General features: G+C 46.4%; 1 protein-coding gene across 2 annotated transcripts in view; it reads left to right on the top strand.

Annotated features, from left to right (window-relative positions):
- Positions 1-305: 305 nt before the first annotated feature.
- Positions 306-18,206, top strand: part of IL17RD (interleukin 17 receptor D) — a gene marked incomplete at its 5' end in the record, with an annotated part of 55,644 nt that continues 37,743 nt past the window's right edge. For both annotated transcript variants that reach the window (XM_080926220.1, XM_080926219.1), the window contains one exon: positions 306-431. In XM_080926220.1, the coding sequence (XP_080782346.1) occupies positions 306-431 (126 nt within the window). The remainder of the gene's footprint in view (positions 432-18,206) is intronic.

Raw genomic sequence — 18,206 nt, 5'->3', positions numbered from 1 at the left:
AAAAAAAAAAAAAAAAAGCCCTTAGCGCAGAACCTCCTGCTGTGCCAACCTCCGGTCGAAGCCAGAGTCTCCGCGCCAGGGAGGCGGGGCCAAGACTGAAGGGCCGGGCTCCAGGGGCAGGACCAGGAGGGAAAACTGAGATTGAGGGCGGGACCTGGAGGAAAGAGGCGGGGTGGAACCCGGCAGCGCATGCTCCGTGAGGGCTGCCATCCTCGGCCGCCGCTGCCACCGCCCACTCGGGGCTAGAGAGCGAGCTGCAGGCTGCAACTTAGCGGAGACCTGCCCGGCTGGGCGAGCGTACGGCCATGGCTCCGTGGCTGCAGCTCTGCTCCTTCTTCTTCACTGTCAACGCCTGCCTCAATGGCTCGCAGCTGGCAGTGGCCGCGGGCGGCTCGGCCCGCGCCAGGGGCGCCGACACCTGTGGCTGGAGGGTAAGGCGAAGGCTTCTCTGGGTTCCAGGTTACCTGGGGGCGCGTCGCGCGTACAGGTGCCAGCGTGCAGGCGAGCGGGGGCCGACCGATGGCTGGACGCTGGACCTGAGAGCAACGGGGTTCTCGGTTCCTCCAGCCCATCCCGCGTCCGGATCACCGGGAGCGCGTCTGCAGGTCTGGGCCGGGATGAAAGGGGCCGCCGACCCCTGGCTTTGTGTTGTTAATGAGGCGCGGCCGCTGGCTGGGGTCCCACTCCTGAGGGCGGGGGCCGTGCGCCCCACCCTTTGTTCCCGGCCCTCTGCCCGGGGGCTGCGCGTCCCGGATTGAGATCTTCCGGGCAGTCGGCAGGACGGGTGTGCTTTGGAGGCGGTCTGGGGTTCGTGCCCAGGACTTGCAGTCCACTGCTCTGCAAGGGCTCAGGGCAGCCAGGGAAGGAGACTTGGGTGTGCTAGAGAAGGATGCACCCCCTTTTCTCGCAGTCGCTTTGTTCCTTTTAGGCAGTACCGTCGCCCAACTTCTACCCAATCGCCTATTGCTAACTTTTTGAGAAACGCTGCATCCATTTCAGACTTTCGTCTGGCTAATGTTCCCCCATCCCATCCCTTACTCCCGCGTCCCAGCTTGAGTTGAGGATGTTTTTGTGGCCAAAGGGCAGCGAAAGTTTGTCTGCTCCGCCAGGTGTCCCAGACTTGAGACCATGGTGGCTCCCAGCCTTTCTCAAGGAACTTGGAAGCCTTCTTCCCAGAGCTGAGTGTTCTTTTGGTGCTGTCTAGATAGTGCGGTCCCCTGGTCTGCGAACTTTGAACCTCCCACAGAAACAAGGACGCTGCAAGTGAGGCCACTCACACCTTCAACCCTATTGTGAGAACACGGGCGTTGCAGGAGCCCGTGCTCTCACCTAGAAAGAAGGAAGAGGGGGCGGGCCTGTTGAAACTGATTTCCCCTGGGCACGAGGATATATCGGATCCATTGGGGGTAGTTTGCTTTGACCAACGTTGACTTATATTTTTCCATGGAAAATTCTATACAGTCTCAATACAGGACGTGGCACCTCTAAGGGACACTTGACTCACTTCTCATTTAGAGGGAATCACAGTTCAGAAGAACAGGTACGAGCCTGGCAGCTATGGTTCTTTTACGCGTCGTGAACGCTGTTATTTCTTCCCGTTTAAGTAAAGCCTCGACATTTCTTCCTCTGTTCCATTGCAGTAAAACAGCACTGCTAGTTTTTTTTTTTTTTTTTTAACAAACTCCAGATTTCTTTACGGTGATCTCAAAGTTGACCTATCCATTTTTAGAAGATTTCAGATCTGGGCTGGTATTGGCTGTTGCTGCCTTCCTGTTTCGTAGCCTAGAATACATGCCCCTTCTAAAGTTTCAGCATTGGGTCTATAGTGGTCTCTGAAGAAACCAGAGCAGTGTTTGTGTTCCGTTCTCTAGGACTGTATCTGTGACACGCCATGCCCCTCCCCCCTTGATGTAGTCCATCGGGGTTATTGACATGCCCTGTTCTCCTGGGAGTGATCTCATCAGCTTTTGCCCTATGCCTACAGTCCTTTCCTTGGGTCATCACCCCCTTCCTGGATGAGCCTGGGAGATTCTCGGCCTTATGCGGGATTCCAGGCGCTTTCCAAGGGCTCAGTTCCTCCCCTACTTGCCTGCTGGGTACCGTGAGTAACTCCTCCATTCACAACCATCTTTTCCGTCCCTCCCTCCCTGTCACCTAGCTTCTGATTCCTTCCACACTGTCTGGGTGTGTTTTCCATTCTATCCACTGTGGGAGCTCTCCACTTGGCTTTACAGTCAGTTTATGTGATGTCTCTTTAAGGAATCCCTCCCAGAATGCCATGCCCTGTCCTTCAGGCCCCCTTACTCTGGTGTTTACCAGTTTTGTGTTTTGTTTCCTTGGTTGACCACACAGCCTGGAGCCCAATAAATCGTGGTTGAGGACAGGTAGACTTTGCACTCTTAATGCAAAATCCTATATTAAATGATTTGAGGAATCAAGAGAGCTGTGCCTAGTGCTGTAATCCCAGCTACTTAGGTGACTGAGGCAGAGGATGAACAGTTTTGGGCCTGCCTAGACTAAAGAATGAATGTCAGGTCTAGCCTGGGCAACTTAGAGAGACTGTCTTAAAAGAGAAGAACGTAAAATGACTGTTGTGGGGGATATAGCTCAGTGGTAGAACATGTGTGTGGCATGCCTGAGGTCTGGGTTCAGTCTCAAGGGAGTGGTGGACAGAAGTCGAGATCTTAGTGCTGGGCTTCTGAGTGCTGTGTCTTATCTGCAGCATATAGGCTGTGTCCTCTGAGAGCAGTGGTCCTGGCTACAGCCACCTTTAAATCTTGGGAAAATATCATCTCCTTGCTTTTTATCTCTAGTGTCTTAGCTCCAGCATGGCTTCTTGCAGGATGCCCTCCCTGTCCCCACCTCAATAATTAGGATGTCCCAGAGGTTGCTTTTTTTGTCTTGGGGTTCTAGTAGGTATTTGTGTTCAGAATCTTGGATATTTGAGTCATATCTGCCTCTCTAACTAGGTCTGGCACTCAAACTGTGGATGTTGGGTCTGTATAAATGTATCAGAATAAGGGTCAAAGGCTGAGGCAGGAGGATAGCTCTGAGTTTAAAAAAAAAAAGCAAGCAAAGCAAAGAAAAGGCTGGGAGGGAGCATCAGAATTGTAGCCCATCAGTATGGGCTAGCATTCTCCAGGGTCTGGAGTCTTCCCTATTGCTTAGAGGGTAAGAAGGATAAAGGAATAAAGGTGGATGGGAGTACCAGCACTCAGAGGTAGAGGTTGGCTGATCTCTGTGAGTTCAAGGCCAGCTTGCCCTACATACCCCGAGTTCCAGGCCAACCAAGGGTACCTACATTCATACCCTACCTCAAACAAGCAAAAGTGAGGTTAAGTTTTATGTGATGTAGACAGAAGTGGGTATCCTGGGCTCTGAATTTCTCTTAGAACCTGGAACCTTGAAGCCTGAAGGAGAGGAGGGGCAGGGCCTGGACGATGGGGAACAAATGGTTGACCGCTCCCTTAATCTCCATGGGACATTTGGGCCAGAAACCCAGGCCACTGGAGGACTGGATATTTTCCCAGGAGAGCTGCTCTCAGGGCCATGAGCCAGCCTGGTTTAAGTGGTCAGGTTTCACAACCTCCCTATTACTTGTGGGGTAATTAAGGAACTGATACCATCTTTGACACAGCACAGTGTGTTAGAAATGAGCTGTGGGCACATTTCCTCAACTACTTGAAGGGGAAAAAAAAAGAGTCTCATAGTCTTTGCCAGGTGAAGTTGTGCTTTGAATGATAAATATTGTTATTTTTAAAGGAGTTACAATTTATGAAGCTTCTAGAGTTACAGTTTATGGAGCTTGCGAAATGATACTGGCCTGACTATTCCTTATTAACTTTATTTATTTTTTTCAGTGTGTGTGTTTTATTTCATTGATTTACTGGATTAGGTTGTGCAGGTAGGTGTACACTCATGTAGAGGCCAGGGGATGTCAGGTGACCCGTTCTATCACTTTGTTTTATTCCCCCGACACAGAGGTCTCTCACTGAACCTGGGTCTAGGCTGGCAGTCAGCAAGTGCCCATGATCCTCCTGTCTCTGCCTCCCACAATGCTCAGGTGTTGTAAGCATAGCCACACAAGTATGGGCAGCCATGTTTGACTTTTTTGTTGGGGTGATAGGGATTGGAGCTCAGGTTTTTCTGCCTGCTTATACTCACTGGACCCTGTCTTTAGCCCCAACTCTTACTTTTTGATGGCAAATTTGTTCTGTCTGTGATGGGTAACTTCATACCTTAATAGGTCAGTCCCTTGTGCTAAGAGGTTCCCAAACTTCCCCCTCTGTCTTGCTAAGAAGAAGCCAGACATGTTGGTCCATACCCCCTAAACACTTAGGAGGCAGAGCCAGGAGTATTGAGAGTTCAAGGCCAGCTTGGAGGCTATATTGTGAGTTCTGGGCTAACATGAATTATTACGTAATGACATCCTATCTTAAAAAGCAAGCAGGCCAGCAAACAAACAAACCAACCAAAAACCTAAAAATCTATTCTCACAAATTTCTGTTCAGTAGTTTTCGCTGTGAGCCATTTCTTGTTTCCTACCCTAGACAGGGTACATATTTCCTGGTCTTTTGTGTCTGAACTACTATTTCTAAACGTCTTCCCCCAAAGAGTGTCTCCAGCAGTTCAGAAACTATGCTGGTACTGTCTTTACAGTGAAGCACAAGTTTCCCATTTAAGGCAAATACTTCATCTCCAAAGGTAGAAAAGAATAGGGTGGTATTGGGGTGTGTGTGTGTGGGGGGGGTGAGGGTTCCAGCTGGTTAAAATTTAGGTCCCTGATAAAAGTCCAATCCAAGAGTTCTCCCTGGCTGAGAGCCCAGGCATGTTTATTTGATCTGAATTGGATGCATTTTCATTCACTTGCAGCTGCTCATGGCTCCTAAGCCCACTATCAAGTCTGCCTGTTCTGTGGTGGACCACCTCACAGCTGCTCTGGTGTCCCTCACAGAACTCTTAGTTAAAAATTATTTTTGTTTTGGGTTGACATACTTTTTTTCAGAGCGGTTTTGATGAGACATACAGTGCTTTTCTTCCAGCTTGTTTGGTTAGTTGATTGGGATCCTGTCTGGCTATTGTTTCTTCTGTTCTCTCCATCCCTCATCCATCCAACCCTGCAGCTCCTAAGGTGCCTGGACCATTGTGTTTATTACCAACAGTGATTCAGCCAGAGAGCCACTGCTTGGAGTATCGTTTCTTTCCCAAGGTGGTTTCTCAAAGATATATCCAGAAGCTGCTGGTATCAAAATTGCCTCAGGAACTTGTTGGAATGAAGGTTCAAGGTTAATGGGACCTGAATGAGAGACCTCAATGCCCAGGAGTTAGCATTGGCACAAGGTCCTAGGCTAAGATGATTCTGGTGCTGTCTTGATGGCAGATCACTGTAGTGACAAGGTCTCCGAAGTTAGAACAACGGAAAATATTATCCCGAATATTTAAAACCAGTCACATTGGCTTTAAGTTATCCCACTGGATTTAGACACCAGATTTAGTTTTGTCAGAACACTACCCTTAGTGAGACTGGTTGTTTGGAGGGTCTGGGATTGTGTCTCTGGCAAGCTAGTTAAACAGGGCATCCTGGCTTGGGCGGGGTCCTCTGGTCTAAGGTTAGAGGAGGAGTCCTGGGAGAGAGGAACACATAACACTTCCACTGGGTTCCTCTCCAAACAGCTGGGTTTGTCTGGAAAACTGTCTGAGGGAGTAGAGCAGGATCCAAATCTGTCTCGGCAGCTCAGACCTGACAGACAGCCTCCCTACAGAGGAAGGACCAGCTTGCGCTTTCTTCAGGCTTATTTTAAGTTGAGTATTTTTCATGCTTCGTTTGGCTTAAAATGTTTTTGTTTTTGTTGGTTTTTTTTTTTTTTAAGCCTTCATTCTCCCCTCATCTGTCCCTGAACTTTTCATTCACACTGCCCCAGCTCCACCCCCCCACCCCGACGCCCTACCCCCACCCCGTGCAGATGGCTGCTGCTGCTGGTGCCACTCCATCAACAATTTTATTGTCCTCTTTCATTCCTGATGGCCTCTTGTGCCTGCCGATGATGGATGGCTTTTCATGCTTCTGGAAGCTGGGGCCCCCACCTGCCATTTGTAAGGGTATGGGGGGGTATGGGGGGTGGAGGGGGTAGCTCAGGTATACAAGGCAGCTTGCCCGACTATATATACCCTGGGCAGACTTCTCTCCTGCTGCTCCAGCATCTGCACTTCCCCAGATGTGGAATGTCACACGGCTTTCGGCAAGTCTGGAGCTATCTCTGCTTGGGGGTGGGAGGCATTCACTGTCCTTTAGGGCAGTGTTTATCTTTGGCTGGCAGGAAGTTCTGAATGATCCTGGCACAGGATTAGGTGACTGATGGCCTCACAGCACATCGTCTCCTCTGGGCTCAGGCCTTTGAAGCTCCTCCTGGTGGGAAGTGAAGAGACTATTTGCTCTGTTAAAATGTCTTGGTATTTCCTCTGTTTAACCACAGGCCACTTCCCCTTTGCTACTCTAAACCCGGCGGGGGCCACCAGCTGATTGAAAAGACACAAGCCCTGGACCAATCCTGCTGAAGCAAATAGTCTTACTGTTGAGTATAGATAGCTAGGGCAAGTCTAGGAATATACCAGGTAGTTCTTATCCGTCTCAAAATTTAGCCAGTAGACATAGTTCCTACTTAAATGTCCTACATGCACAAGGCACAAGTGGGTCCTTTTTAAATGAGGAAAACCCAAATTAGAAATTAAAATTGGAGAATGGCTAGTTAACACAGGTCAATCAACAGACTTTTTTAAAAAGACTTGGTCAGGATTTTTTTTTTTTTTTAATGATTTAATTATTTTATGTGTGTTGGTGTTTTGTTTACATGTGTGTCTGTGAGGGTGTCTGATCCTCTGGAGTTCCATACAGTTTGTAAGCTGCCACGTGGGTGCTGGGGGATTAATGCTTTTAACTACTGAGCCATCTCAACTAATTAATATTATTTTTAGTTATATTAATATTAATAAATGTTAATTAAGAACACAGATCACGTCAGCGGGTTTTCTTAATTGTGCTTAAGAAGGGCACAGTGTCTGGTCATAGACACCACACTGTGGTAGTCACTCTGCTACTGTGGGTACTTGGGTCACCCATGTACCGAAACCCACGGGAGAACTTTGCAGTTTGAATGATACCTTGAACATCTCCAAGGAAACTCTCTAGTTCTTTTTCCAGCATTATCTTGAAGAAGGCTTAATTAATAACACAACCCAGGAAAGTAAAAATGGATCAGTTTAAAAATTGCAGTCAAGAAGAGCAAGAGTCAACTTTGGTTGGATCTTGCTTTTGTGAACTCAGGGTCTGACAAGTAACTAGTCAAGTCACCCTAGCAGAGGCTACTTACTGTTGGAACATTCACGACTCCATTGTTCAAAGTATCTATTTAAAAAGGGCTTCCCTTTTCTTTGGTTCCTTGTTTGGAAATGTTGGGGGAAGGTGGATATAGCTAATTAAGGCTACAACTTTTAAAAGGGGGGACTTAATAGGTACCATCTGTCCCTAACAAATCACAGGGTAGCCAACAAAATGAAGATTTGATGTGAACACACATGAAAGGTTCTCTTTTGAATGGAGGTTGGCCCATAAATTTTCTGACTTAATCGTGTAAATAAAAACTACCTCAACTGTGCATGTTTACAGAGCATTTCCTTTAGAGTGAGCCCAAGGTTAAATGTCATGGTTAGGCTTTATGGGGGAGAGTGGTGATTATTGTTAGAAGTTTAATACAGTAGAACTGGGTTGTGCCTTTCACCGTCCAAAATGGGATCTAAGAGACGTTAGCATAAGGCTTTGCATTAAAACTACTACACTGAATTTACTAGAAAAGCCACGAAATATTGAAGTGTCAGCTTAAAGGGAATGGAAATTGATAGATATCATTAATTATAATGTTTAAACAAATATTTACATATCCCCTTGAACAAATCTTACAGTGAACCCTTTGGAAATCATAAATGATTCAGCTTTGAATGCAACTCCCACCCACCCCCAGCTAAAACAAAATGACAGAGGGTAGGGTGGTTCAGTGGTAGAGGTTTTGCTTGGTATGGGCACACATGCTCACAAACACATGCACACGTACTTTATAGTCCCAAAACCTAAAAAGAGTTTTTCCAGGGGTTCTGTTTTGTCCATTTTGTAGATTTTCCTCTGTGTTTAATAGTAACCCTTTACAGAACTCTGGCTGTGGCCCCAGATTTCTTCTCTGAGCTAGACCGCTCTATTCTGGAGTTGGGCGGGTTGATGGGAAGGAGTGGGTTATTTGAGTGAAAAGGAGCATTTTTCTTAAGCTGGGCCATATGGTTTGAAAACTTTGCCCCTGGGATTTTATTCCATCCAGGTGATTTCTGGCTTCTGCTCCCCCCAACCTCACCTCTGCAGTACAATGAAGTCAGCCTGCATTCTCTGCTGGGTGACAGCCTCCTGGGGTGCACACATTTGCTGTGGGTGGGGCCCTGACATTCTTCTTGTTAGAATTTATTGTAATTGCTCAGTATCCTAAACTCTGAAAGATGTGTTTGGCAAGAGTTCTTTCTTCTTCCTCCTCCCCTCTCCTCTCCTGGTTTGTTTATGTTTTTAAGGCAGAGGATTCTCTGCCTAAAGAAACTCAAAACAAAACAAAACCCAAGTATTATTATGTTGTGCCATAATGCCAGAATCTGTCCCCGAAGAGAGGACCGCGGTCTTGTGGCTGGGGTCGTTTCTGAGCCCACTGCGCGCACGAAGCCTTCGCTCCTCCAGCACCATCCTGCTGATTTCGGAGAGACAGGTCCTCTGCTCCTCCTCATTCAGTCAGTGGTGACCCCTGCAAAGCAGTTTAATGGCAGGAGAGTGGCTGAGGCCCTGCTTGCAGCCACCTTGGAAACAACTCTGGCATCTTGTTTGCCTCAGTCTCCCCAGCTTTAGAGGAGGCCCATCTTTCTCCATGCAGCTCCTCCGGATGTGGATTTTACCTGTGCTCACAAAGCCTGCATTGGATAAAGTCAAACCAACCCTGTCTCCACAGTGCATATTCGTGAGAATGCAGCCAAGCCATGTTTGCAGCCTAGGCTAGCCTGTAACTCTCACTAAGTAGCCTAGGATGTGTCAAAGTTCAAGTCTCCAGCCTCCTGAGTCCTGATAGTATACACTACCAAGCCAGGACTGAGTAGGGTGCTGTTAAGGGACAGACACATCCTGTTGTACCTGATGCTTTAGAGAAAAGGGGTGTCATGATTGTTCCTCGTTCCCTGAACCAAGGATGAGAAAAATGTAAACTATTACTGCTGATCACCAACTAAATATTGTTCTTTCTTTCTTTTATTTTTATTTTTATGTTTTGCCTTAGTAGTGGCTCTCCTTCTGAAAACTTCCTTTATAAAAGAGGTACAGACCTCATTTTGTCGTGATAGTCTCCCTCCTGTGAATGTGGCTCATTTTTCTGAGGTCACGTGATGGCCCGCAAACATCAGAGGTACTCCTTGCCTTTTGGGCCGGGGAGGGATTTGCTGGCCAGCTGTGGTAATGAGTTTTTGTGAGCTTTGATTTTCATGCCTCACTTCCCCCTGGGAGGAACTAGATATTTCTGATCTTACCTCTGCTCATATTCAGATCCAGCCAAGCAATCAGTGACTTCCCGGGCTTTTTTGTGGGAGACTGTGGGAAAAGTCCTGGTTGGCTGGCTACGAATTAATGAAATCCTTAGAAGGCTTCGCTAAAGATAGCTCCTGTGGTTTGGGAAAAAGAAAAAAGAAAAAGGGAGAAAGAAAAAAAGGCATTGCCTTTTAATTTGAGAAAGGGGTCATGGAGTTTTACCGAAATTAAGTAAGAAAAAAGAAAATCCAACATCTGGCTGCGCTAGCCAAAGGCTGCTGCATGGCTGTAGGTTCCCAGTGCGCACTGCCCGGTGGGGCTCACTACCCAGACCCCTCCTTGCTGTCCTAGAAACTCAGCCTCTCTTTGTTCACCTCTTGGGTTTTGAAGTCATTGAGAGACAGGAATTCCACTCACCATAGCTTTTCACTTGAGCGCATTTCCCCGTCCAACCCCTGAGCTGTCTTCTTTTTCTTAGTGCGTGGTTTTAAAGTGCATAGTTTTTCAAGTTGGCCAGGTCTACTGTAATCCTTGGCTTTTATCCTACTTAAAAAGGGTGGGATGGATAATGCGGGGGAGTTTGGGTAGAAGGTGGGGAGGGGATGTTGAAGCACTCTAAGACATTTTTAAAATTAGGAATTCTGATAAGAGAGATAAATTGCTGGGGAGTTCTAGGAAAAGCAGAGGATTTGCAAGTGACCTACAACTTTTAAAAGCAAAGGTACAGGGCCATACATCTTACCTGTAACCCTAGAAGTAGAGAGCCTGAGGCAGGATGGAAAGTTCAAGGCCAGCCTGAGCTACACTCAGTCTGAACCACCCAGAGAAATCTTTACGAAAACAATGCAAAAGACAAAAGCACAAACAATGTCTTAAGTGTGTGCTGTGTACACTCCCAGCTAAGTGAATGATAAACCAGTTGTTTCTTTATTTAAAAACTTGCAAGTATCCTTTGATGTCTGCATTAACATGAATTTCTTCCTTCCTTTCTTCCTTTCTTTCTTTTCTTTCTTCATATTTATTTTTCAAACCAGTTTCTCTGTGTAGCCCCAGCTGTCCTAGAACTCACTCTGTAGACCAGGCTGGCCTCGAACATCAAGATCTACTTGCCTCTGCCTGAGTGTTGGGATTAAAGGTGTGTGCCTCTACCTTTAAATTATTTCTCTTTTCAGTATTAGTATTTTGATGCTAAACATGTGGCTACCTGTATATGGGGTTGGGGGCGGGGCACTGCTGAGTACTTTCTTCTCTATTTAATATTCTGAAATCAGCTCCGGGAAGATGGGCAGAGTAGGAAAGGGCTGCTCATGTAGTTGGACCGTGGTTGGTCGTTCATTGGCTTGGGCCACTTTTATCACCTTTACTGTAAAAAGGTTTCTCCTGTTCTCATGATCAAGGCTCTGAGCCATCTTTCCAGCCTTCGTTGGTAGAGATAATGGGAGCTTCTTAGGGATAAGCAAACATTTATTTGTTTGTAAATACGAGTTGTTACAGTTAGAGGTCTTTCTAGCAGGGTTTACATTGTCTTTTTTTTTTTAAGATTTATTTATATATTATATATAAGTACACTGTCACTCTCTTCAGACACACCAGAAGAGGGCATCTGATTCCATTATAGATGGTTGTGAGCCACCATATAGTTGCTGGGAATTGAACTCAGGACCTCTGGAAGAACAGTCAGTGCTCTTAACCACTGAGCCATCTCTTCAGCCCTACATTATCTTTTTAAAATATGTAATGTTTTCCATTAGGGTTTCCCTTTTACTTTATTTGAAGGTCAAAAGGAAGTAGAGGGTGTCCTGGGTTCTCCTGTACCATACCCTTTCCTGCGCTTTCTGGAAAGTAGTAGGTTTCTGCCAGTCACCAGGGCCTGTTGCAGATGGTTGGTAGATACTGCCTTTGGTCACTGGGGGTAACTTTTGAATACCTACATCTGTTTGGCTCCAGCAAGTTCATGGCTCAGTGCTTCTTCATACCGAAATTCAGCCATTTCTTTGTGCTGAGAAAACACTGAACTCTGTTTCCAGCAAGCCCAGTTCACTCAAAACACATCCTCAGAGTCAGCTTCCAGCCCAGCCTTTTTGAGTGCTCTGATTGCTTTTGCCTGAGTTATTAGAGTCGCCTCCACACAGTTTCTTTAGTGTAACTTAAGTTACTATCTCCTTCCTACCCTAATTACACAGCTTTTCTAGCTGGTGTTTGTCCCTCACAGACTTAAGGGCCAAGACCTGTAAAGTTAATATTGGTAATTTTTCAAAGTAAGTTAAAAATGTCAAAAAGCGACAAGTTGTTACTCTTGCAGGGTACCAGGGCAACGACAGACAAAACCCCCATCTTTTATTCATAAGTCCAGGGGGACTGTGAGGGCCCAGGGAGGCCTATGTGCCTGGCGTTTGTTCAGCTCACAGGACTGGGCCTCCTCCCCTGCTGGCCATGAGATGTCATGTGGAGACGTAATAGTGGGACATTCAGTATCCGGAGAATGGACCTCACTTTGCTTTTCTGGCACCAAGTCTGCGGTCTTCTCAGTGTCCTGACAGTGAAAGGCCAGAAAGCAGCAGCTATTCGGATGTTGACAAGGATGGAGTACAAGCCGGGTCCGTGGGCTGCCCCGACCCCTGTGCTGGAATGTGTACCAACACAAAAGCCATGTGAGGGGCCCTAGGGAGGGGTAGCAGCTTAGCTTGCCTTTGCAAGGCCTAGTTTGTTCTGGTCCCAGGAGAGACTTCCTGTTTCCATGGTTACACCACCTCAGGTCTGGTTTGGTAGGTCCAGAGGCGCTTTGATTTCAGAATTAACTGTTTCTGTGTAGAGGGAGGCCGTGAGGTCAGAGAGCTGAGGCCCAAGGTCCCACGTTTTCTCTTAGATGAAGAAAACTCAGGCAACATTTGCTACAAGGGAACAGTGGGTTTCGATTTGAATCAGTTGGGGGGGGCATTTCTGGAGAGACTTCTGACTGTGGCAGCCTGGTGGTGGTAGCCCTGAGTGGGTAGCAGGCCCTTTATGCAGCCCAGCATCCCAACACGAAGGGGTTATCTATCAGTGAGCAGCAACATCTTAATGTTGGAGATTTTCAATGCCTTTCACCTCACTTTCTGCTTCACGAGCCCAGTGGCTTCATAAACTTGCACATGGGATGATTTGCCTCAGATTCTCTCAGACATGTGATTGGACTCTCTGCTGCTCCTTGAACAGAGACTCTGAATGCAGCTACTATTTTACATGCAAAAGACTTTTTTTCTTTTCCATGCCATATTTGATCAAAGCAGTCTAACCTGCACCTCTGTTTTTGTTGCTCACGGATGGTCTGTGGATAACATTACTTTTTTTTTTTTTTCCAGCATGAAACCCAACACTTCAAATCCCCAAAGCAGTCTCAAATTTATGGTTAATAAAAGCATTTATTGTACTGGATGTCATCTGTTATATCACTCTGGGGCTAGAAACTGGCAAGCGCTGGACAGGAAATATTTTCATTTCAAATCGCTTCAATCTTATGGTCTAGGGGCAAAAGTGTCTGATTTCAGGAAAGCCACAGTGAATAGCATTCAGGGTAATGAATGCATTTTTAGCTGATTAAGCAGGCATTCTCCCCCTGCAAACAGTCTTCCCGCTTTGGCTCAGTGGGGCTAAATAAACATGGGGATGGGAAATGATGGTATTTTTCTCCTATCGACCAAAGTCTTCACTTTGACCATCTTAAGATGGTTTAGCGTTTTCCAGGCATCCTGAGTGAGCAAGCCCAGGGAGAGTTAGAAGCTCTGCTGCTGTTTTAGGGCCTTTTTATGTGATTGCATCTACCTGGCCAGAACCTACCTTCTTTTTTCCTCCCCTCCTTCCCCTTTTGAGGACTCACCCTATGAAGACCTGGCTAACCTAGAAATGTAGATCATAGATCAAGCTGGGTTGGAAGTTGTGGCAACCCCGCTGGTTTTGCTGTCCCTCTGAGTGCTAGGGTTGCAGGCCACGCCTCGCTCTGAGCAGAGGTGCTGGCTCTTCTGAATTCCCCCTTTAAGATGGAAATTGGGAACTTGCCCTTGGGATCCTGAAGTTTGGAGGAAACTATGTTTCCATTATTGTTGTTTTAAAGGAAGTCTGAAATTTCATTGTAATTTGAGGCCAGATCGTCCACATCCAACGAGTAGTGGGGGTTGAGGAGAGAGACTCTGTGGGATTGTATTTAAGTCACTAGACCGTCATTGTCTGTCTGTGCCTTTGAACATGTCATCTTCCACCATTGTCACTCTCAGCCAGAGGCCGCTAGGTGATTGTGGTAAGCTTTCTTGTTTTCCAGATGTGAATTCCCTTGCAAAAGAGTAAGGAAGGGATTAAGATGGGACTGAGGTGTGACTTCGAGGTGCCTCCCCCCCCCCCAGAAACCTGAGCTAGATGTTTCCCCTTACCCCCCACCCCTCCCCCAGCAAGATGTACTTGCCCTGTCCTCCAAGCATCCAAATGAAGTGGGGCTTGTGCCACCTGCAGCAGAGAAGGGGAGGGACCAGAGGGCACTTTGCAGATGAGGCACTTATTACCCCAGAAGTTCCCAGCCTGGCTGAGGACCAGAATCACGGAGGAAAATTCTTGGACTGGAGTGGGGTTCATTCCCAGCCTTACCATAGACACCTGTTTAAGTGAGTTTCCAGGAAAGAAGTTAGAATTTTTTTAAATCATTTCTTATCTTTCTTTCTATCTGTCTGTCTACCTATCTAATCTGTTGATTGATTGATTAGAGGCAGAGTTTTTCTGTTTAAAAGCCCTGGCTGTCCTGAATTTTACTCATTTTTTAGACCAGGCTAGACCCAAGCTCGCAAAGATCCACCTGCCTCTGCCTTTAGAGTGCTGGGATAAAGATGTGCACCAGATCACCTGGCTGGAGGAAGAAAACAAGCTGCCAGATCATTGGTTACCAGGGTTTTGGCGGGATAGAGGGAGATCTTGCCTGTAGGGTGTGCAGGGAATGGTGAAATTTCTTACATGCATTTATAGTATAGAGAAGGCCAATGTTTATGTATATTTTTGACTCAAGGAAACCTAATTTTACTGACTACAAAATTTTTGTAATATCTTGATTAAACTGAGGTATCTACCTAAGGTGTCAGTTGAGATGGTAGACTGCCTAGTACCAGCAGTGAAACAATTTTATTAGAACTGCAGAGGCAGGCATGGACAACTGCAAAATTGTGTGCCACAGTAATGTCTAGTAGAACCTTTTGTGGTGCTAAACACAGTTTTTCTGTGCTGTCCCATTTTGGGAGCCACAAGCTATTTATTCACTTGTAGCTATTAAGCACCTGAAATATGATTAGTACATTGGAGGCTTTGGGTTTTTAGATTTCAATTTGGTGATACACACCTGTGATGCCAGCACTTGGTGTGTGTGTGTGTGTGTGTGTGTGTGTGTGTGTATGTGTGGTTTAGGAGGGTCAGAAGGTGATGTCAGTTTGAGTTACATAGTTGGAGCCTAGACTGGACTATATGAGGCAGTTTCTGATAAGAATCTTAAAATCTAAGAAAACAGTTAACCATAAATAGCCGTACGTGGAAACCACACGATTGCACTGTTTTCTCTTGGCAGTTGTCCGCCGCTGGAGGTGCTTGACTGGATAGCAGTCGTTGTGATGGTGCAGATCCTTGCCTCAGAGCTGGGTGCACACAACCCAAGGGTATTTAATGCTTAAGGGACAACAGTGAGTGATCTCACATACAGGGAAAACAGGAACCTAGAAGGACTTGCCAGCTGGGGTCACTAAGGTCTGAGAAGGTGGCTTGGAATTAGAACTGACCTAGGACCTGCCCAGTCAGGGAAGAGAGTGCTGACAGCTGAAGAAATAAGCCTTGTCTTCCCCAAAGATAGCATCAGGTTTGGTCCAGGTCAATCTTCTTCATCTTTAAAAGTGCAGGGATGAGGGCTGCTGAGGTGACTCAGTGGGTAAAGTCTCTTGACAACAAGTCTGATGACTTGAGTTTGGTCCCTGGAATTTATATGGTGGGAGGACAGAGCCCACCTCCATAAATCGAGAAATGTCCCCAATAATCCTAGACATTTGAACTTTTGGTCTACAGTTTGTGGCGTTTGGGGAGGTTTGGGTGGTGCAGCCTTGCTGAAGGAACTATGCCGCTGGGTGCAGGTTTTGAGATTTAAAACCTCATTCTGTATCATTCTGTATTATACATCATGCCCGTCTCTGCTTCATGTTTGGGTTGAGGATGTGAGTTCTCAGCTTCCTGCTCCAGCTAGCATGGCTTGCTACCACGATGGACTGTTACCTCTCTGAACTGTATGCCAAAATAAACACTTTCTATAAGTCAGTTTGTGTTTTGGTGTTTCTTTATGGTAACAGAGAAGTGAGTGACACACTCCCACAGGCGTGTGCCCCCCTCTACAACAAATCATTGTAATACACAAACATTTGAAGGTGCAGAGGATAGGACACTGATTAATTTTCATTTGTTCCTTTGCATCGGCAGGAAACACGTACAGGGTTCAAGGGTCCCTCTGTAGTGAGGTTAGCGGTGAGTGACATGGGTGTGTGACATGAGTGACCTGCTCTGGGTTTACCTCTGAGAACTTCCATGGTTATATCCTCTCCATTTTTTTTTGGGAGGGGGGATAAGGTCAACATTGAGCACAGAGCCTCCCATTGGCATTTATGATCATTATAATTCTTTGTTTCTCTAGTGGTACCTTATCTGATGTTGGAGAAGATTTTTACCTCCTTTTCAATTCGAGAACATGTGATGTGACTTATTATTGTTTGTGTGTGTGTGTGTGTGTGTGTGTGTGTGTGTGTGTGTGTGTGTGTATGATGTATGTGCTTGACTATGACTACATGTGAGTCCTGAGATACAATATGGAGGTCAAAGAGAAAATTACAGGAGTCCGTTCTCTTCTATCAACTGTGGGTCCCAGGAATCAAACTCAGGTCATGGGGCATGCATGACAGGTGTCTTTACTTGCTGAGCCATCATGCTGCCCAAGAGGACTGGTGATTGATTACCTTCTGAGTGTGTTTTAATGATCTTGATACGAGTGCTTTTAAAGTTATATACGGTTGAGATGTTGACAGGTTGAATTTTTGGGAAGATGCTCATGGGAATAGAGAAGAGCATTTTCTCCTCCTCCTCTTTTCTCTTCAGATAAGACAGGGTTTTTCTGAACAGCCTGGCTGTCAAGGAACTCACTCTGCCGACTAGGCTGGCCTTGAACTCATCCACCTGCCTCTGCCTTCTGAGTGTTGGGATTAAAGGCGTGTACCACCAGGGGTGCAACAGTTTCCAGGTCAGGTAGACACCTTGTTTGAAAAGATGAAAGGGAGGGAGGGAGGGAGGAAGAAGAGAGATACAGACCTTAAGATGAAAACAAGGAAGGAAAGACAAACCCTAACCAACCAACCAAACAAAGCCCCCAAATAAAAATAACTAAAAAAAAAAAAGGTAAAAATATTGAGTTTTCCTGACTTAACAGCAAATTACAAATATTTTTAATATTTAAGTAAGTATTATGGTGGGGATTCTGCTTGGGCTACAAATTTGGTCCATCTTGTTTCTGGACTTTTGATGTTGACACTGTTTAGTGATGAATAAAACAGTTGAGTTTTCTGGGCCATGAGCTTAGGAGCCAGTCAGTCATGGACGCTGCCCCTCCGCCTCCCTGACCCCTTAAACTCTGAATCACACTCAGTGCTGACAGCCCAGGAGGCCTGGCCCTTTCTATCAGCAGCTTTCCGGTTTGGAGGGATTTGGGGTATTGTGGAAGGTGATGGAGGGGCGGCAGAAAGACAGCTGTAGATACAAACTGATGAGTTCATTAGTGGCGATTACAGAACTGAGTAATGGTTCTGTTTGTCTTTCCTTCCCTATTTACTCCAGGCTGTTTTCCTGGAAAAGCAAATCTCTCTCTCTCTCTCTCTCTCTCTCTCTCTCTCACAGCTTCTTTACCTACTCTAAACAAGGAGTCTTTCCTCAGAACCCCAGTGTGAACTGGGCAGGGCACAGCAGTTTTTGGTGGAGGGAATGGGGAGGATCCCCAGCGGAATTACCTCCCCAGTAATCAGTCACCTACAGTTCTTCGCTCTTTTCTCTTATTTAGATATGCCCTGTGGGTTTTCTTTCCCACTATGTATTTCTGTAAAGACATAAGCATGTATCTACTTAAGAAGCGAGGAAGCCCACTGCATTGCTTTCATGGATCCCTTGGGAGCATCCCTGCATAGGAGAAGAGTATTTCTGAAAGAATCTTGCAACAATAACTTCCCCACAAAAAAAAAAAAAAACGCCCCAGGCCAAAGTACCCAGTGAGAGGGTCTAACACACCAAAGGGTGACACTGAGGGGACCAGGCACAGAGAGAGTGAAGGCTTGCAGTGATAAATGGGCTGTCAGAAGGACACATCCAGAGGGCTCTGTGACACAGGCCATGGGAGGAAGTCGTGGTGACTGTTAGTAGAGGTCACCCATTTAGAAATGTCCAGAAGGCCAGCCTCACCTGATAACAGCCTGGCGCTGGAAGGCACCGGCGGGGCTGGTTTGATGAAGAGCCTTGTCTCCAGGGGTCATGCCCTCTGGGAGCTCTGAGCTTCTGCAGGAGTGATGACAGGCTGTCCTGGAGAGGA

The sequence above is a fragment of the Micromys minutus genome (assembly GCF_963924665.1).
Source record: "Micromys minutus genome assembly, chromosome: 12".
Lineage (NCBI taxonomy): Eukaryota > Metazoa > Chordata > Mammalia > Rodentia > Muridae > Micromys > Micromys minutus.
Note: the sequence above shows the minus strand (reverse complement) of the source record. Positions and strands in the feature narration are given on the sequence as shown.